Source organism: Cuculus canorus, chromosome 12 (assembly GCF_017976375.1).
Source record: "Cuculus canorus isolate bCucCan1 chromosome 12, bCucCan1.pri, whole genome shotgun sequence".
Classification (NCBI taxonomy): domain Eukaryota; kingdom Metazoa; phylum Chordata; class Aves; order Cuculiformes; family Cuculidae; genus Cuculus; species Cuculus canorus.
The window spans coordinates 14,022,626-14,044,798 of NC_071412.1; the positions used below are offsets into that span (position 1 = coordinate 14,022,626).

Here is a 22,173-nt window from a genome sequence, read left to right on the forward strand (position 1 = left end):
ATTTTTGAATCCCTGGAGAAATGAAAGCCTGTGAGACAATTACACCACACCTTTCCACAGACAAAATGGGTAATCAACTACAATCGTTGCTACTGCTGTCTAAGATAAAATAACCCATAGAAGAGATTACTCTTCAGCTTAAAGTGTTTTGTAAGTTAGAGGCAGAGCTTAGATTATATTTTATAAATAACCAATTTCACAGCACATTAAATTCATCTCAACCTAGTGGCTTAGAACTACCCAAAAGAAAAGTGTTATATCATGTTTCAATCCATGACATTACCCTTTCAGGGACTGGTTCATCCTTGTGAAAGACAATATATAAATAAATGTTCACTTTATTGGAATAATTCAGATTTAGTAATTGGTCAAAGTAGAGCATCTTGTCTCTAGTGCATATAGCAGTCCTTGGTATACATCAATATTTTGACTTTGTATGTTACTGTTAAGCATAGTTGGAGAAATCAACAAGCAAACAGAAGCAGTAAAGAGAAGATGAGGCAAATGTATCACTGTTCAAAGAAATCTTACACAGGAACATACATCAATGAAAACTTTGTTACACAAGCAATTCTAACGCCATTGCAAAGCTTAAACACACAGTAATTCCAGTGCTAATCAATAATCCAGTGAACATTACAAAAATATTTATAATTAAATCGATTTACAACCCAAGAATACCTGCAACTCACGCTGTAGAACTGAAGCACACTTTTGAGAACTGCTACTAATAAAATATTGAGACTTGCAAAAGCTATAAAGAGTACTAAATACCACTGGACCATGCTTTTATACTTCTCTCAAACGTAACCGATTTCAGATTTATTTTTTTTAAAAAAGTCCTTTTAGCTCTCCTGCACTTACGCAGCAGAAATAGCCATAAACAGAAACTGTAAATAGCAGTCCTCATAGTCTCCAGTGTTAATTCCTGAGGAACAAACAGCAGGTGACCTACTTTACAGGAAATCCTAGATAACCGTGCATTACTTAAACATCAGTGTCCCAGAATAAAGTGTCATAGGTAGCCAGTAAGATGACAAGTAGGTATGGAATTGTTTACAATATTCATAAACATTTCTTTCATGTTACAATAGAAGCAAAGGGGATATCAGATTGCAAGTTTGTCAATTTTTCTGAAAACAAAAACTAATGCGACAAAAATTTCAAGCAGCCTCTTTCAAAATACAATGAATTTTCAAAAGCTAACATACCTGTACTTTGTAGAAAATTAGTTCTTCACAATGGTCAACACCATACTAATGTGGAGCTGTCTTATAAATATCTTAGGATTTTTAAAAATCTGAGTGATACTTCAATGGAAGAATAAAAAAGAAATCCACTTTGAACTGGAAAATCCAATGTTCTGTGAGCTCCAGCAGAAGGTCTAAGCTTATTTCAAGAAAAACACTAATTGCGACTGTGTTGCACTTTCACTCTTTGTCACATAATCCTTAACAATTGCTTTCCCTTCTCATTACAAACTAGATAAGAGCATGGCAACAGAGAGCAAGGTATTCTTTACTGCAACACAAACACAGTAGCAGAGTAACAGAACCCACAAAAAAATGTTAGTTTACGCAAATCCTGTATGTGATGTTAAGAAACCCATATATTTCATATCCATCAATATTTGACAACAAGGTCATTAGAAAAAATTCTTATCCAAGAGAAAAGTGTTAATATAAGCACTATATTTAAAATATTGACATCAGCAAAACGGTTTTGAATCAGCAGTATGAATGAAAGGAGAATTTACACAGATAAGTTTCACTGACATATAATACAAGCCTCCTAAAAATTCTCCATAACTAGACAATTACTATTGGAAAGAAATAGCTAGCACACTGTTTAAAGAAGGTCAAGGAGCCTTCTATTTATAATGATTAAAAAACAACAAGATTGCCTTATATCTTTTAGTCCGCTGCTCATCAACCCTATTCTTAAATGGCTGCATGAAATATTACACAATCTACAAAAATGCTTGTCATTTCATCTATAGAATATAATTCTCTGATAAAGAAGCTCAAAGATACTACTTTATAGTCAGAATATTACACCTGTGACTATAGGTCAGTATTTCAGAAGCTTATATAAATAAGAAAATAATAATTTCTTATCTGTTCTCATGATACTATATTTAGACTTTCAAGAATTTGAAGCAGAGAATGAAACAAAGTCAAACAATACAGGAAAATGGAAGGTTGTAGTGACTAGAAAAAAGAAAATTGTACTTGAAATATATTCTACTTGTACGATATCAGATAATGTAAGCAACACCAGAAGATAAACTATATGCATTCGAAGACACACTTACTTTATCTACGCAGTCATCAAAAAATGCAAGGCTTGCGTCCTTATCACTGACAAAAGAACACTCTTCGATGAAGCGAATGAACATCTGAGTTTTGGTCATCAGTGTGTAGAACTTCTGATGGGAACGATCTCGACTTTTGAGGAAACCTACAAAGTGAAGTCAGAAGCGTGTAAGAAAGCCTAAAAGAAAGGAGCCCTCACCAAAAGTCAGCATACATCCTACTAACAAGCAATAACCTTTCTGTAATCTTTGCCACTACTATGCACTTCTGCACTTCTTTTTGTACCATCATTCACAACACTAACACTGCAAATATTTTTTTTATTCTTTAAATAAGAGAGAATCTAAAATAATAATTTAAGATGCATAAAACAAGTTTATGGCTCTTCACCTTGTAGTTCAAAGAGAGAACTAGCATCTGTGGCTGTTTCAGAGGGTGCCTCTGTTATTGGTCTGAGGTAAGACCTGTAACCTTTTAGTATTGAGGCCATGAAACACAGGAATGCTTCTTGGATCTCCAAATCTAACAGATGCAATTTCTTCCCAGAATTAAAATCGTAGTCATTCATCGCTAATTCCATTAACGCATCTTCTCTTGGTCTCTGTTGCACTGTGAATAGAAACAACATTATAATGTTTCGCATTATATTTTTTTTCCAATATTGGTAAAAAAAAAAATCTCTTTATCCTACCAGATTCACTGAGCTCCGCTAAGTTTGGAACAGATTAAAATACATTTGATTAAATTCAATCATGACTAGGGACAACGGATTCAACTTGACCTTATACAGCTCACGTATCTCTGGATAATACCAAATACAAGATACATTCACCTTTTCAGCACATTGGTTAATACAGCAACAGAGAGAGCCAGCATGGACAGAGCTTTAAAAAGCCCTCAAAAAAGCTGTTTGTATAAACATGAAAATTTATACAAGACCTGATTAAAGCAGCATATTTTATTTATTACATAAAGGGCGTAGGCGTATTACTGTTTTTTAAATATTGCCTTTCATTTCAAAGCGTTCCCAAAAAGCAGAGAATAGATATTAAGGACCTATACACACAGACAAGCATCACTTGTTGGCAAAGTGGAGTCATCAAACACAAAGCAGGCATTTTTACAAAATACCTAGCAAAATTCTATTCTCAAAGTAGATGCTTGTGTCAATACTTTAAAGCCATTAGAACTCCAGCTAAGACTTCCCTGCTACACACACAGAGTAACATTCCAATAATGCCTCGAAAAGATGAAAGAATGGTTTCATTACGGTCTTACTACAGAATAAAATTATAGCAACCTTATACTGATATCATGGTTAAATTCTTATTATAGAGTAAATGGCTTAAAGATCAGCACCCCTCTATCTTTAAAGAACTTAGAAAACATAGGGTTTAAACATTTTTCTAAAGAAATCCTCACGTAAAGCATATGAAAATTTTGAAGCAACAGACAATTGCAATCACTTTTTCCTTGTGCAGCACACACCAATACAACTGTGTTCCTGTACATCCTAATCGGGACAAGATTAAATTCCAATGACCTCAATAGCCAAGAAGGCATAAACAGCTTTTACAAAAAAAGTGCCCTAAATCCAGGTGACAATTACAAAGATGCCAGACAATGTGTTTTCCAGGTACTTATTTCTCAACCACAGAGTTGATCAACACCATCCTTTTCATTCTGATTTATGCCAATTTATTATTTCCATCTTAAAATTTCTGGTGAAGTGCAAATGACAAAATTATCTCAATTGTCAAAACATTAGCAGACTTGAGCAGGATTTGAACAAACCAAAGGTCGTTATTAGGTCCTGGCCTACTCTTAGCTTTACGATTCCCTTCGTATAAAAGCTCTATAAAAGCCCCTACATGGGTTCTAATCTGTGGATTTAAAGATTTTCTTGTACTGTATGAAAACATCATGGTTAGTATAACAGGTGATATAAGAACGTATTTAATTAGCTATATTTATCTGTTAATGTGGCACACTATATCCAATGTAAATCTTACTATATACTCTCCCACTCACATTCTGCCAGTTGCTGATATAAATTATTTAAAGTGTTCATCAGATTTTTACAAGGTTTCTTTGGTAAGATCTTCCATGCAATAGCTTTCTTATCTCCAGTTCTGGAAGGGAAAAAAAACCAAACAACAGCATGAGTATGCACTGGAACATGTGGGTATATATTACTGTATTCAGAGAATTTTTCTGTTCCACCAGGGATATGGGAGAACATACACAATTTGTTCCATTAAACAGGACCGAGAAGGATTCAAAACCAGCCAACAAAGTGAAACTTGGTTTGTTATATGCAGATTTGATCACAGCCATACAAACAATGCCCCATATTTTTAGGATGATGGTCATGCACCCGCACGCTTTAGCATTGAAATCAATCCACTTAGAACTCATGAAAGTCGGATTAATAGTATTAAGCACCTGTCACTGCACAAGCAACCACCACATGTTATGTTCTCAGCTGTAATTACTTACACTAGGTTGGAGATAATGACTAGAATGGTCATAGTAACCTGAAACCAATTTGATACAATAACTGCTTTGTCTTTAGTGCATATAGAGTAGGACTTAACCATACCAATATCATGACAAGAAGAACTACAACGTTCTTTGTCAACAGAGGGCACCAGCAAACCTCCAGACCCTCTCGGTCACAAAGTGGCACAAACTGTAAGCATCTGTTTGACGCTTATTTCCATATAATGAAACAGAATTGATCTGTTCTAAGAAAATGCATAGAAAATCGGTTAGATATAGATGAAAACAAATTATTGGAAATAAATTATTTTCCATTCACGAATATGTAGCTAACTAGACAAATATCAGAAGAACTACACAAATGGGTTCAGTTCCTCTTAAATGAAAAGTAATAAAAGCAAAACCGAAGTTATCGCAGCCCATCTTGAACTAGTTCCTAAAAACTTCAGAGCAGAAGAGCTATATGAACTTGGTTAAGTTTAAAATCATCAACAAAAATTAATATTTATAAAATCTTAATACATGCAACCTTCTCTAAAACCACAAACAACTACCAAAGCAAAAGTAAACCCACAAAAAAGAAAATATAGGAAGAAAGAAAGTTTTAGTTAAGCATACTAATGTTGAAAAGACTGCTACCAACAAGAGAACGATACAAAAGAACACTGACCAAAGACCTAGAGAAATTATGCTAAGAACTGTTTAGTATACTGAGTATTATTAAACACCATACTGAAATAAAAGTTTAATTCTGAAATATGGGTTTGATTAATTTTGGGTGGTTTAGAATCTTGAATTAGAAGCCTTCTCTTCTATTTTTGTATCACATTATCACAAGGAAATAAATAATCCTTTGGCTTGAATATCATAACAATACGGACTGTTTCACATTGATTTTAATAATGCACTGCGGTCCCTTCCTAGTAATTTAGATACTAGATCATTAGCATTACAGAGAAAAATATTACTCTGCACAGTTTTGAAGGAGAAATATTATAATACTATTATCTCAGTGTGTTAATGATGTCATGATTCTAAGCGTGCTGATGACACCAAGTTGAGCGGTGCACTTGCCACACCAGAAGGACGGGATGTCATCCAGAGGGACCTGGACAGACTGGAGAAGTGGGCCATTGCGAACCTCATGAGGTTCAAAGTCAAGTGCAAGGCCCTACACCTGGGTTGGGGCAATCCTCGATTTCAATACAGGATGGGGGATGATGTGATTGAAAGCTGCCCTGCAGAGATATGTGCCTGCAGCCCAGAAGGCCAACTGTATCCTGGGCTGCATCAAAAGACGTGTGGCCAGGAGGATGAGGGAAGTGATTCTGCCCCTCTATTCCTCTCTTGTGAGACCTCATCTGGAGCATTGTGTCCAGTTCTGGAATCCTCAACATAAGAAGGAAATGGAGCTGTTGGAACAAGTCCAGAGGAGGCTACAAAGATGATCGGAGGGCTGGAGCACCTTCCCTCCGAGTACAGGCTGAGAGAGGTGGGGTTGTTCAGCCTGGAGAAGAGAAGACTCAGAGGAGACCTTATAGTACCTGAAGGTAGCTAAAAGGAAGCTGGTGAGGGACTGTTTACAAAGGCTTGTAGAGATAGGACTAGGGGCAATGGTTATAAACTGGAGAGGGGCAGATTTAGACTAGACATAAGGAAGAATATTTTCACCATGAGAGTGGTGAGGCACTGGAACAGGTTGCCCAGAGAAGTTGTGGCTGCCCCCCCGCCCCAGTTTTGCCAAAAAGCTAGTTTTTGTCTCTGAAAACAGGAAGCAAAAAAATATAACATGGAAGAAAAGCTGTTAATAAATACTTACTGAGAAATTGTATTGGTATCTAGGTCAACACAGCTAACATCTGGTGGAGGGTCATAGAGATCAAAGTATCTTGAATCAATTCCCACTATGAATGGGCATGGTGCACTTAGAACATCTGCCAGCGCCAAGGGACAGAGAGGAATATACGGGCAAGGCCAGTGGAAGGGAAAGATCATCTTTGAAAGCATACAGAGACAAAAACATAGGTTAAAACTATAATAACAGACTATGCAAGTATAAACCACATTTCACTAACTGCCACTTCAAAATTATTTAATATGGCAGATAATTATTACTGCAAATCTAGAGTCAGATTATTAAATTAAAATTGCACTCATTTCTTTGAAATTCTATCTGTTTAATTTGCAGGAAAAAGCTCTTCAGTATAACACTCTGTGTGGCAGAGGTAGCAAAAATTGCTTAGATAATAGGTAGGGAAAACACATTTAAAATTCAGCACGAGAATACAGTGCTATTTGGGAAAATCAGGAACTATTATTTAGTGCATTACTATGACAAACAACATGCTTATTTACAATACTTGCATCCAAAAAACCCAACCACAGTTACTCTCCCTTTTTGTGAGATGACATTAGCAACACAAATTTTTCTATCTAATGATCTTTATTTTTATCTATGGTTAAGTAACCTTTAAAGCTGACAGCACTACCAGTACTTTTAGATTTTATCTAAAAAATATTCTTTTTTCCACGTACAGGTGTATGATTAAAAAAAACATTACTTACAGAGACTAATGCCTCCGTCACACTGGTAAGAACAGAAGGTCGCAATGAATGGATGAGAATTTTATGTTCCGTCACAGCAAATACAAGTAGGGTTACTGCATTTTCAGGTCCTAGATTCTGAAGTAGTGTAGAAAACTTGCCGCCGCTGTTACAGAACATAAACACACCAGTAAGTCACAAGGGACCATAAAAAAAAATGTTCAATAACAAAGGAGAAAATAAGGCATTAGAGTAGGATTTTATCAACATAGATCTGCAAATCTTTCTTTTAGAGAAGATGGCGGGAGGGACTGTTTGCTACACTTCACTGTTCAGTGGAGAGTGGTTACTTCCCAATAACAACCATGATTCCTTGACACTTTTCAATCCTTCCAGACCATTTTCAGGACACACGCACGGTGATTTTTCTTTTTGAATTTTTGAATTTACAAGGAGACAACACACTTATTTAACCACTCTCCTGCACCGAGACATGAAAGTTAAGGCAGTTGCAGAATTCCCTCAACTACCTTGCAATATAAAAGCTGCAGTGCCTTGGGAACCCAGGTACCAAGTCCTAGAAAGAGGATCTAACGATCTACATTCTCCCTCAAGGGCCACTAAGATTATTTGAAAAAGCACAGATACTGTTCATCAAGAATGTACACTTGTCAGGGTACTGTTCTAACCACATAAAAAAGCTTCAGGTACACCATCTACAAAAGGCAGCAGACAAGGTAAGTTAATTGGCACAATTACAACTTAAAGCACCCAATCTTTTCCACAACGTAAATCAGAAAGACATTTCACAATTAAACAGAAGATACTGCTACTTGCCTCAGTGGAAGGGGTGATGACACAGGTTGGCTAAGAATCAGGTTATCATGTGGAGATAGCTGTGAAAAGATTTTAGTAAACATTCTTTTTATTCTGAACTTGGGACATTTTTTTAATTACACAATTATAGCAAAGAACATCTAAATATTAAATCTAAACTAGGCTGAACTTCATATATTTCAGCTGTATAGTACTGCAAGAAGTAGTGTGCAATGCTATGCATTGGTATCTCTTACTAAAGCAAGAAACCACACAAACTACGATCTTCCTTTCTTGATCAGAACTGAATATATTGTATATTCATAAAGAGGAATTTAAATAATAATGAAAAAATGAATATATTATCTGCTGAAAAGTTAAGCGTTCGGTATGGTAGGGGAAGACTCACAGTTCATACACAGCTTTCTGGGGCAGGGGGATTCTTTTTGGATTTAGGGGGAAGGAGATGGATAACAGACAAGAAAGGGAAAGATGGCAGTTCTTTATGTAAAGTAATATTTTCTTCAGAAGACATGAGAATTAGGCTCTTAGCTGGCAGAAATGCCTGAGTTAAGCTTTGATATAATCTTCAAAATTTGCAGTAGCTGAAGATCCAATACAAAGATCTTATCAATTTTTGGCGTGACTGACAGGACTTCAGGAGAAATCATTCATATACGCAGCATGAATAGGATTTAGATGAGTACAAGAATACAGAAACACAATCAATTTATCAAAGCTCAACTGATGTTTTCAGCTGTAGTAAATCCAAGGTAACAAGATACCAGTTAGCTTAATCCTCCCTACTATGTGGTTATGCCTTTGCTATCTGTCATACAAAAAAGCACATACAAGTACAAACAGTAACTCACTAAAGTCACAGTATCTCAGACAACTAAGCTGCAAGTTCAGAAAACTTCTATTAACGTTTCATCTTTTGAGTATGCTTTATACGTCAGACCCACTGCAGATGGTCAGACAAGAAAGACAAGATGAATTAGCGATACAAATACTGAAGCCCTACGTCACCTAATACTGTGCCGGAACAGACACACAAAACATCCAATGTTAACTACAGTCTGTGCAATACTGCTTATTTACTGCATATTTCACATAACAGAGCTTTTGAAAGCTGATGATACATTTAGCTTCAATGACAAATGAGGATGGCCACACCGCTCTACATGCTAGATTTGTCTTCAAGTAAGTCACCTTGTGACAACTACCACCATTAGCTCATGCAGTGAAAGAATTCAAAGACCTCATTTTTTTAGCCTGAGGTAACCTTCACAAACCACCCTCAGAAAGGACACATCAGCCTAATGTCCTATGACTTCTGCGTTTCAGAAAAAGCAGATAAACACAACCAAGCATTTATCCAAAGAGCACATCTCCCTTCAGCAAAAAGGGCACTTACTGCCCCCATTCTTCAGAAGGGGAAACGCATTACTCCATATGCTCTTGGGGTTTGCAGGTTGTGAATGCATCATTAGAATAGAAGCATCTGTGTTAACAGGGGGATGTAGGACAGAGAACAGAGTCCAGCAGATTTCAGATCAGAAACAACCTATCAACCATGGCAGCTGTAAACTGTAATCTGTAACATTCTTGAATTTTTACTAATGGGCTATAATTTCCTTGAAATTGAAAAGTCAGACACAAGCCACGTTCTCTCTCATTTGTAACAGATGCTAAGGAGGAGCCAAGAATGGGTTACACATCCAGACCTGCACACGCAGTCACTAAAATATACACGGTCTCACTTTTGGAAAGCATATAGGCACTTGCAAGACATTCTATAGCAACACAACTCAGAAGGATTTGCTCTGCTAATCATTTAAATCACTGCTCTGCTAATCATTTAAAACTACCATGTTTTAAATTAACATGCTTCAGAGAGAAATTATTATTTCTTCGATGAAATGGAATCCTAAAAGCTTGTGATCAAGAATACAGGCATTTCCCACACCTCTTTTGGGAAAATGCCTTACATAATGCACTGAATGAAATCACACGTGATTGTATCAAACCCGACTCAAAAGACACTGAAAGATGTGCTTATTCATAGGCTTCAACTAACCCTGACTACTTTAAAAGCAGTGTGTTCCTCATCCGTACTATCAGCTACTACAGTGGTACTATCTTAACACTCAAGCATTTTTAAAATAAGATGTTAGAGGTATAACTTCACATCGCTTACATCTAGGTCCTCAGACTTTGTTCTGGGATGCGCACCGCACCCATGGATACTTTGACAGAGCTTACTCAAAATTCAGACTGAAAAAATTACGTTTCTCCCTAAACTCAATTATAGTTCTTTGTAAATGTCTGTTTAGTGTTCTCTATCACACAGATTTTATTGAACATGAACACAAACCTCTCCCCAGCTTCAATATAACTGTTCTTCAATCCCTTTTCAGTAATAGTAATAAATATAACTTCTTTAGAAAATCCAAGTGCATTAAGGAGGATTTTTAAAATTCAATATATTCTACAAAGATATAACCCAAGACTGTATTTACTCAGAGGCTTCCCGAGCACACTGGCTACTACATTAATACTGAAAACTGCACAGGGTGCTCTGTATTTTATTTTATACAAGTAGTAATCAGAGTAACACCATTATTGTAACAATTTGTTCAAAATCACAGGATTCGTAGAGTAATTAAAACCAGAACAGATACGTCTTTTCTTAGCAACAGAATTTCCTCACCTCTCTATGCATTTTGCCTATTAGAAGAGAAAAAAAACACTGAAGATTCAATAATAAGTCAAGCGTTTGAGACAGCGATTTCCTACCAACAGTGATATGGGGGAAATTTCACAGAACAAGTAACCTAACTTTAGAAATTTTACCACTTCACTCTCATACAGTAAAATGTTAGGTCTTGCAGGCAGGCCAGAATAAGTCTTATTTGAAAAAGTGTGCCCTTGCCGAATGTGCGTGGCTCTTGCAGTTTTCACTAAGAGTTATCCATTATGTAGAGGACAGCATGAAGCCCTTTGGGAAAACGAGTAATCATGGAAACACACGTCACATCTGGCTTTAATTTTATTTATTGTACACTCAGCCTTCATACAGTAGCAAGAAGAAAATAGTTCAAAAGCTACTATGAAAGTCAAACCAGATACCGACTTTGCATAGTTTTTCATTAATTTCCATGTACTTTAAAAAAAAAGTTTCAAGTTCACTAACTAGTATCTTGTAATATCTCATTAAAGTTATTAGCGAAACTGGAAATAGAACAGGGAGAAATCTGTAAAAATGAATTTAGAAAAAAAAATGCTGAACAAAATGAATTGTACGTAAAAACTATGCTTTCCACTTACTAACTTGTTCATCAGCTGTTTTGTCTTCACTTAAGACATAACTATTAAGAAGAAATCTACACTTACCTGAACTAGAATTCTTGGCCTCTGAGGGGATGGAAAAGGAACTTTATGCATGAAATGGGAAATGTGCCTAGAGGAAAAGAAAAATACTGATTCAGTAGAAAGGATAAGTTTACACTGCTTTACCTCAAGACAAAAATCACGGTCAGGAAGAAAAAACATTATATAAAAGTGGCACATATTTATTCAGAAGTTAGAGAGAAAAAAAACAGCCCCCAACTCCAACAGGGATATTCTGACCCTGAAAACCTATTTTTCTAGAAGTGACGACAAAAAAGCAGGCCAGATTATCTTTCAGACCACAAGCTTGGTTTGTGAGACTAAAAATTTACAAGGAGCCTCTTTTATGTAAAAAACAAAAAAGTTTGTAAAGTAGAAATACTGATGTTTGAGTACCACCATAGCATTTTACGATCAAGTTTATGAGACTGCCTTGAAACAGCAAGATTCCTCAAAGACTAGCACTAGTTATTTGCCAAAAATGTATTCAGTCGAATATCAAGGCAAGTCATTATGTTCATCCTTTTCCTTCACGTCCAAATACAAAATGTTATGTAAAACTTCTGATGAAGTGTGAAATATTCTTTATATACTAGAAATACAGAAAAATGCTTTTAAAATTTGATAAAGTTTATATTTTTCTAAATTCATTAAACTTAAAAGTTCAAAACCAGTAGGAATTCCATGTAATACACACTTCACACGAAAAGAAACTACACGCAATCAGTAGAAACTCAATAAGAAACAGGTAATCAATCACCAACTGCAGGCTATAGCACATCCTTCACTGTGATTTCTTTAACTCTTACCATTATTATGAAGCAACCAACCAACCAACCAAATTTTGAAGCAGTTCAGAGAAACCCACAAAGAAGCACTGATTTATATAGAAGTCGTGTTTTATAAAGCTATGAATCCAAACATATATTTCATATATATATTCCAAACTAGCTGCATATTAAGCCATAAGACGTATGCAAAACCTCCCAAAACATTTATGCTGTGTTTTCAATTTTGTGTACTTGTACTAGGCTTTAATTTTGTTACAGTTCTATAATCCCATAACTGGTATTAACCAGAAGCAGTCTTGTTTCTCCTCTTCTCCACTCCTCAACTGACGTCCCTTGTGTCAGCATCGACGGCTGTGCAGCCACATGGCAACAAGAGAAGGAAAGGAACCAGGCTGACAAAGGATTTGGGGTTTTGTCTTTAGTACCGGTGTATGAATTGGTGGCAGAAATATGGAACATGCAGCAAACATCAAGGGAAAAGCCTGCTGCTTGCAGAAGCAGGGCTGACTGAAAATATTCAAATACGCATGTATGGCACAGATGACTTTCATCATCATTAATATAGTGAAAGAAACTAGGCTAGATACTATATTAGCTCCATGCAAGGCAGTGTAGCTATATTTAAATTATCCACAGTAAATTGATCAGTCAGTTTATAAAGCAGAAAAATCAGAATAAGCAAATGAATGTGTAAAATCAAAATTAAGAAAATATTTATTATATTTACTTCTAATTTTATTCATTCCTAAAACTCAAAACCTAAAAATAGTTCTCAGTTTAGAATAAGAATCTTTTCATTCCCTATCAGAATTTTAAAACAAGTATAGTAGACACGAAGTGGAACAATGAAGTGGATAAACAATCACAAAACCTGCTTAATTCACAAAGTCAGTCTCCTCAAACTTAATACTGAAGTTTAATCAGAAAAGACTGATAAGTAATAAAATAAGGAGGTAAATACTGCATTTGAAATCTGATGGATTAAAAAGTTATGTTAGCCTAGAAATGTTAAACAGTATTACACATCAATTACAGATATCAACCACTTCTTGGATGTAAAGACTTTTGCATTTTCAAGTGTGAAATCCCTTACATAAGAAGAAAATTGATTATTTATTCTGCATTATTATATCTCATTACACAAAAAATGAGCATTTGAAAACATGAAAAACTACATATTTCACTTTAACTTAATATACATAACATTAAGAAAGCATTTATAACCTTGCTCCTCCTAATCACCAAGATAAAGGCTGCAAAGCTAATGAAAAAAGGCTTTCAGAGATACCTTTGCAGGACTTAAATCACAAATAAAAACCTAAGCTTTTACAGAAGTAAGTAAAGATACATTAAATCAATGGATAAAAGTGTTTAATCTAGTGTAACCATTACATTTAATGTTTGATTACTAAAGTCAAAAGGATATTATAAGGAAACCCAGAAGTAAAAAAAGAGCTCTCATCAACTGAAGCTACCGCTAGGAATTTTTGAAATCACTTACTTTTCAATGGGCAGAACGTGTGGACCAGAAATGGAGTAGCGATACAGAAAGGTAAGAAACTTCTTGAAAGCATCAAAGAAAGGCCAGTGAGAGAGCAGACAGATGCATTTATTCGTTTGAACTGTTCTGCATGCATCTGACTTGCCCTCAACAGCAGCTGCTAATCCCAGCTGAGACTTTTGTTTCTCTGTGAGATTCTCTTCAGGATAGAGTTCATAAAACTGGATAGCAGCACCATATACCTGCAAACAGCAGAGTTGATTTCAAGTCCATAAATCTGCCTCAATCTTCAAAGCAATCTAACACAACTCAAACATGCAAGAAAAACCAATCCTATGTTACTGTTTGAAAAGTTACATTAATGCACCATCTTTTGAAGCAATCTATTCCAGAATATTCTTATGGCTGTGAAAATCCAGACTGTCTATTATTTATTTAAAACACTTAATGTTATATGAGAAAAAGTAATTTGTGGAACGATTTAAGTGAGAGAAAAATAATGATTATACAGAGTACAACCACAGTGAATTACCCTTACAATTGCCTTTAAAGCTGTTTTAGGTGTCCTTTATAAGCAACTCAAAGCCATATTCCTCTGACATCTAATTTACTTTTTAGAACAAGTATATACACGCAAGGTTGTTTCCATGCTTGCAGTAAAAGTATACTTGCATGTATATGCAGTCAGAATTTTTATAGCTCTGTAGTTTCAAAGGCTAACATGCTTGGAAAGCAAAGTACAGGTTTATATGATCAGCAGTCCGGCAGCAAAATAAATGCAAGTCACTCTTTAAAGCAGTCTTTGAATTAAGGCCAAACAAATGTATTCAAGTGTGTCTGTGAAAATATGAATTATCATCATCTTGAAAAGATGAACAACCAAATCTTCTAACTTAAATTATGAACAGTGATTTTTTTTTTTAAAGCTTTCTAAGTACCTTTTCTGCAGAAGCTCCAGTTAATACAAAGGTAGAAAAAACTGGGAGAGGGTATTTACTGTTAGACGGCCAACATTCAATTGTTGCACCCATAGGCAGACAAAAAAGAGGCACAGATTCTGGTAATGGGAATGATTCATAATCTTCTTCAGGATATCTGCATATTAAACCTATGAAGGCAATTTGCAAAGAGGCAGTTACGAAAGGAACAGCAGAAATGTATTTGTAACAGCTCATTCTGTAAACACATGCCTAGAAAAATCATATATGAGCATACATGAACTCCAGAAGATGAGTTAAGGGAAGTTGTAAATAACCAGGCACAGCATGCTTCCAAGGCCTAAGGAGAAATCACCTGACTACAACGCTGAAGACCTACTGACTATTCTAGGAATCACTCATATTTATCTTTTTCCGTTTGCAGGTTGCGTTATAACAGTTATAATAGTTCACATTCATCACTAGTATGAGTGAAGATTTAAAATACAGCTGAAAAAATGGTCAGCTGAATAACTGAGAAATAAGACTGATGTTTTCAGTTATGAAAGCAATTCGTTCTGGCTAACAAGTTTCCAGCAAAACCTGATGTTTGATATTAGATTATTTTTCTGTAATATCAATAGAATCAAACCAATTAATTCTGCTGATCCATCACATCTGAGGACTCAGCTGACTGGCCATCAGACTGACATGTTTACACTTCATCTGAAATATAGCTGTAAAACATGAAGTTCCAAAGCAGAAGCTCTTAACATACAGGTCTTCAATTACATCATACAGCTGTAGCGATCTATCCTTTCCTATTGCGAAGCCAGGGGGCTCCAAACTGGGAATGAATATTGCATGATTAGGGATTTAGGATTTCTCTGCATTAGAGAACACAATCACTACACATTCTTTTCTAAGATATGGTGAAATATTCATAAGCAATAGAACCTGGTAATTAAGAAGGGCAGCGAGTTCCTCCCAAGAACCAAATTTTGTGCAAGCTACTACCAGACGTGGGGTCTTTTAAAATTCTTATTTATTTACAAATTTATAGATCACCTTTTAGTTAGTCCTAAACAACTGTTGTTTACAGATAGCAGCATCTCAAAGCGATATAAGTGAATTAAAGCTTCAGTCTGAATCATCCTCATGACTTGCAAAGTCAAGGGTTTATAAAATAAGAAAACCCAACACACTTCATCAGAGCCATAGCAAATCTAATTCTGTCTTATAAATAAAACAACATCAAGACGATACATAATCCAAAAATACTTAAGGAGCTCAATGCCACTTATGTTCAGGGCAGTGTGGATGTCTGCAGTATTCTTCAAAATGTTTCTTAGAGAAAGTGATCATAAAAATCCATCAAATAATTTTTGTAGCATTTTCTTCTGTGCATACACACACATTCTTAACAGACAGTTATCGGCAACAAAAACAGAGGTGGGAAAGACATGGGTTTGTAGAAACCTATCAAAACATAGCTAAGCTCCCAATTAAAAGCAAATTTTAAAACAAAATAGTAATGATTATAAGGCTTATTTTACAACATTATTTTAAAATTATTTTCTTCAGGGAAAGACCCCTTTTTGGATAATACCAAGACAGTGTCTTTGTCAAATAATTGTTCAATTAAAAAAAATGTACTACATTAGAAGTAAGCCTCTATATCCTGAATTGAAGATAAAAAAAGCAAAACTGTAGTTACATACCAGCTTTATATGATATGGTGTTGGTTTTTGCCACAGATTTTTTATAACATAAATATACTGCTGAACCCCACTGTAAAACAAAAGAGATTATTGGATTAGGAAATGAAGTATAACAAAGGACATAACAGAAAACAGTGGAGAAAAATCTCCTCTTCCTTGTATACAAAGAATCATAAACTACACACAAAACCATAGAGCACTAAGATGTAAGAATTGTGGACCTGCTTCACTGCTCTGTGTGACAATGACCACAAACAGATAAGTGAAAGAAAAGTACTGTTCGCTCTGAGCTAATAAACCCACGTCAGGCCTCAGCCTGACCTCTAAACCAGAGCTGGTTTACAGACCAAACCATCGCATCTATAAATTCTTCTCTAAAATATTTGTTAACACAACTACAGAATTTCAATTACAATTGTCATCCCTACAAATATTTAAACACTCCTCAATTTTGTTAAAACTTTTGGCTTTAATCTGTGCATCGACAGACAAACACATACATGCACACTTTTATATATATATATATATATACACACACAAACAGAGAGTGGAATGTTTCTGTTATTAACTACGTTTGTGTACTACTTTAAGTTTATATTTAACTATTTTCTTTTGTTACAGTATCTTTATTTTAATCACACGAAGCCAAATTCCTTATTTCACCTGTGATTTCATACTCTTAAATGCTGCAGCATAACATCATAGCTTTTACAGCTTCTAAACATCAATTTCCTTTCTGGTATTGCAGATGTTTTTAAATGCTTTTGAAGTTCTCAATTTCTGGACATGAGAATAAAGAACATAGAAAGCCACAGAATGAAAAAGACTGGCATCCTTTGAGGGCACACAAAGCTTTTAGGAACAGGAGAAAGACACAGCAATTTCCATAAGGCAGTACTCCCATAACCCAGTCAATACAGGGACTGGTAGAACTGAAAAATCAATTTGTTAATGTCTACAGGCATTTATTTAAAGACAAGTCCTGATCAATTCCCATGACCAACCTGCATGATACTACCCACACATGTGGTCAGAAGGCTCATCTGCATGCTGACTTTTACAAAACCTCTCTTGAGACCCCATCTGCAGTCCTGTGTCCAGCTCTGTGATGTCCAACATAAGGAGGATACAGAGCTGTCAGAATGGATCCAGAGGAGGCTACAAAAATCATCTGAAGGCTGGAGCACCTCTGCTACGAGGACAGGCTGAGAGAGCTCGGGTTGTTCAGCCTGGAGAAGAGGAGGCTCAGAGGAGACCTCACAGCAGCCTTCCAATACCTAAAGGGGGCTACAAGAAAGCTGGGGAGGGACTTTCTACATGGGCAAGGAGTGATAGGAGGAAGGGAATGGCTTTATATTGAAAGGGGGAAGACTTAGATTAGAAATTCTTCAAGATGAGAGTGGCAAGGCACTGGCACAGGTTGCCCAGGGAAGGTGTGGCTGCCCCATCCCTGGAGGTGTTCAAGGCCAGGTTGGACGGGACTTTCAGCAGCTTGGTCCAGTGGGAAGTGTCCCTGCCCATGGCAGGGGGGTTGGAATTGGATGAGCTTTGAAGTCCCTCCGATCTAAACCATTCTATGATTCCATGTCCCTACAAAAGCCAGCATGTAGGGCTGAAGTTTCAACCAGGAGACATCTAAATGGTAAGTTCTGCAAAACAAAGTGCTGTGAGGCTTGCGTATTTTAGCAGTTCCAAGTGACTGGAACTGTAGCAATCATTTAAACAGGCTTACAGTCAACAACATCCAACATCGCTCACACACAACTGTCTTCAGAGAAGAAGTCTGTGAAACAACTGAGGAGAATGACACTTTTAAAATAGCATTGTAGGTAACGAGGGAGAGCAAAAATAAAACAGAAGGCAGTTGTTAGAAACAGAATTCCCATCACAGCAGTAAAATCAGTGTCAGAAACAGCCACATCTGTAAAACCTCCAGTTATACACATGGTGATACAACAGCTTCCCAGGACTAATCCAAAGCTGCTGAAGTCAGCATTTGAAGTCAGCACTAAAAAGACTATTTCCTCCAAGACTTCCCAAAAGACTTTCTCCAAGATATGTAATCCTCCAATTCTGCCAAGATTTCATTTATCTTTCAAAACTTTTCACCAAGTGCTTTGAGAGCTGTCACAAATACTTCACAAACATTACATCATTCAACAGCAAGTGTTCAAAATCCAGATATTGAACCTTACCATACTGTTGTTAAGATTCTTGTCAACCTTGCAGAACGTATGTGGAGGGGTTTCTCCTTTACTTGGTATAATTATACATATATCCGTAACAGCCAGAGTGTTTTGTGTCATGTTTTCTGATGCTCTTCGGTAAGTGATGTACACCCTCTGTGATGAGGCATTGCCACTAATATTGGCAGGCCGACCATATGGAGTAGTTTGAATTATTTCACAGCCTTGCTTTACTCTTTCTTTCCCATCATATAAAACCCTAGTTAAAATTGGATGAACAAAAGCAGAAGACATTTTTAACACTTTGAATACTAATTCTATACTAAGAATTATAACTGAATAGGACTGGTTTAACAACAGCTCTTGTGTCATCTCTGATCAAAACATTTTTACTGCCAACTTCAGGTCACATTGTATCAAATTGCATTCTAATAGAAAAGCTTTATGATGAAACTATAATGGTTTTTCTCACATATAATTGCTTCTAAGTGTTTTATTTGCTGCAAAATAGTGTTATTTTCAATTCTATTAAAGATTCATTGGCTGATCCTAATAACGTCATACAACCCACTTCTTTTCACTCTGTATTAAATAGGTTAAGCATCTTATCTCAAGCAAAATACATACACTGAAAATTCTAAATGCCTTTGAAAACTCCAAAATGCAAAGGATTACAGTTGTCAGTAAAATCCAGCCATCATGCCTTTTTCCTACCATACTGGGTTACAGCATGCCCAAGTCAACAAATGTTTACAGTTTTGCCTTACTTTTAAAAAGTATGGTATTCCAACAGATCTTCTTTATTTGCTCATTAGTCAAATAAAACTGCCAAATTCACCTACTGGAACAGAAAAAACACTCACCCCAAATCAGTAAGTGGAGGCTTATTCCTTCCTCGGCGATAACAAAGGTATATTTGAGGTCCTACAAGACTACCGTTATTGAGATCTGCAGACAGTCCTGAGGGAGTAACATCTATGCATTTATATCCCTGAGGAACTTCCTCCCCCAGAGATTTATTAATTACTGTTACATCTGTAACAGGTTCTTTTGGTTTAGCGATTTTATGGCAAGCATCATTGAAGTGGATTTCTTCCTCCAGTGGTTTTGAAATATCAGTTAATCCTGCGACAACAAAGTAGTCAGCAACACGGGCCCCCTTGTCTTCCATCTTCCATTACAAGATGTTATAACTGGTAAGGAAGAAATAGATATCAGTATTTTTGAATGAAATAAGATACCAGAAACTATAAAATTATGTTTATTCTTAAAACCAGAAAATTTGCAATAATATAAGTGAAAGCACAATAGAAGAATATGAAAGAGAGATTAATCATCAGATCATGGAATATTTTTCATGTCTAATCATGATCTTTCCAATTTGGAATTCTGAGCCATAAGCATGAGTGTTAATTGTTAAGTCTTAGAATGGAAAACCCAAGTGGCCTCTTTGGCTTAACTTACACACTAGAGCAGCTGAACTAACAATAACAGTAACAGCAAAATACTGTGCAAAGCTTTACAAATAGTTCACTACTTCAACCTTACAGCAGAGCCACAACATAATTCTCACATATTTTGCATATAGCCTATTACCACCCTCTGTTCAACAATGACACAGGATCTTCTAAGGCACAATCTGCAGTTAATTTGCTTCCTGAATATTAAACATATACGCAAAGGCTGTCTTTATTATTCTACAGATACAACTGTAATATTTGCAGCCATCCCACCCTACGGGATTTCACACCAGTGTTGGGGTTTCACCCTGCCAGCAACTAAACACCACGCAGCCGCACGCTCATTCATCTCCTCCTCCCCACCGTCCCAGTGGGATGGGGAGGAGAACTGGGAAAAAAGTAGAACTTGTGGGCTGAGATAAAGACAGTTTAATACAAAGGAATAAATAAATAAATAATAATAATTGTAATAATGTAATATACAAAATAAGAGATGCATAATGCAATTGTTTATCTCACAAGCTGCTGACTGATGCCCAGCCCATTCCTGAGTGGCAACCAGCACTCCAGAAACAACCCCCCCGCCCCCCAGTTTATATACTGAGCGTGATGTCATATGGTATGGAATAGCCTTTTGCCAATTTGGGTCAGGTCTCCTGGCTGTGCTCCCTCACAGCTTCTTGCGCACTTGCAGAGCATAGGAAGCTGGAGAGTCCTCGACTTAGTAAGCACTACTTAGCAACAATTAAAAACATCACTGTGTTATCAACATTATTCTCATACTAAATCCAAAACACTGTGCTATACCAGCTACTAGGAAAAAAATTAACTCTACCCCATCTGAAACCAGGGCAATCAGATACCATGGCCAGATCTTCTTTGATTATTTTTGCAGGCTAAAAGTTGATACCATTTTTATAGTGTTTGAGGCTCATATCCTTGATAGGCAACCCATCCACAGCCAGCAACACAACAGCTTTTACACAAAACATATAAACCAAGTCAACTTCAATGGACTACAAACTACTGTGAAAACAAACATTCAAGATCATATCAATTTTTTCATAAGGAGAAGGAATACAGTCCTGCTGTTCCAGCCACACTGTATTGGGAAATTACATTTTATCTTCCTGGAACATATCGACAAAACAATTCCTTAGAAATGAATTCTTTCTGTATAGTGGTTTTTTTTTGCAGCGTTTGCTACCAATGTCGTAAATTAACTTCAGCACCTACCTCACAATTTAAGCCTCACTACTAATTATTTCATACTACGCTTATACCAAAAGTATTAAATTCAAAGACTCATTTATTCCCATAAGCAGTTTCAAGAAAACTGGGACAAGTTCTCCACATTTAGAGGTGGTTAAAATTAGAACCTCCTACATACAAACACCTGCTATCACACAAATTTGCTTCCTAAGGTTAGAGCAAGTAATACACAAATCAGCAAGACCTTCATAATTTAACGCAGTTTTTACAGAACGCAGAAAAAAAGGCTCAGTTGCTGATGCATCATCCCTTCAGATCTTTACCTTCTGATACAAAGGCTTGCAACTAAAAATGGGATAAAATGTGGAAGATATCAAACAGTTCAGTGGTATTTCATTCAGGCTGACTCAGACTCTACTACAACTACTGTGATACTCAATTTTTCAACATCTATTTACTCTCAGAGCAGATTTATGCAAACTTTTTGTTAAAAAGTCCCAGAAAGGAGGTATATAATGCAAGCTAATTCAGTGTCAAATAAACATTCTGTGAAGACCAATTTCCTGTAAACCGATGAATTTGAAAAACTTCAGCAGAAACTCCTACCATTAAGCATGTTATAATTACGTACATCACATAGCACTGCAAGACAACTTCCAGAAAAACCCACAACAGAAGTGAAGTCACACTGCAAAGAGTGTTGCTTGAAGCTGCAGGTCCCAGGTGAAACCTAACATTCGCAGTGCCACACTGAGAAGAAGCTACCAGCGCTGCTCTGTACTTCAGTCACCTGGGGACAAAAGGCTGTGCTTTGG

The 22,173-nt window shown here is 36.3% G+C and overlaps 1 protein-coding gene across 3 annotated transcripts in view; it reads right to left on the reverse strand.

Annotated features, from left to right (window-relative positions):
* DENND4A (DENN domain containing 4A) overlaps nucleotides 1-22,173 on the reverse strand; it is a 54,905-nt gene that overhangs the window by 20,791 nt on the left and 11,941 nt on the right. For all 3 annotated transcript variants that reach the window (XM_054077099.1, XM_054077100.1, XM_054077101.1), the window contains exons 3-14: nucleotides 19,550-19,879; nucleotides 18,696-18,945; nucleotides 16,501-16,570; nucleotides 14,801-14,970; nucleotides 13,863-14,104; nucleotides 11,574-11,640; nucleotides 8,199-8,257; nucleotides 7,383-7,527; nucleotides 6,637-6,812; nucleotides 4,347-4,447; nucleotides 2,706-2,924; nucleotides 2,315-2,460 (exon numbers count right to left, since the gene is read on the reverse strand). In XM_054077099.1, the coding sequence (XP_053933074.1) occupies nucleotides 2,315-2,460; nucleotides 2,706-2,924; nucleotides 4,347-4,447; nucleotides 6,637-6,812; nucleotides 7,383-7,527; nucleotides 8,199-8,257; nucleotides 11,574-11,640; nucleotides 13,863-14,104; nucleotides 14,801-14,970; nucleotides 16,501-16,570; nucleotides 18,696-18,945; nucleotides 19,550-19,857 (1,953 nt within the window). In that variant the 5' untranslated portion in view covers nucleotides 19,858-19,879. The remainder of the gene's footprint in view (nucleotides 1-2,314; nucleotides 2,461-2,705; nucleotides 2,925-4,346; nucleotides 4,448-6,636; nucleotides 6,813-7,382; nucleotides 7,528-8,198; nucleotides 8,258-11,573; nucleotides 11,641-13,862; nucleotides 14,105-14,800; nucleotides 14,971-16,500; nucleotides 16,571-18,695; nucleotides 18,946-19,549; nucleotides 19,880-22,173) is intronic.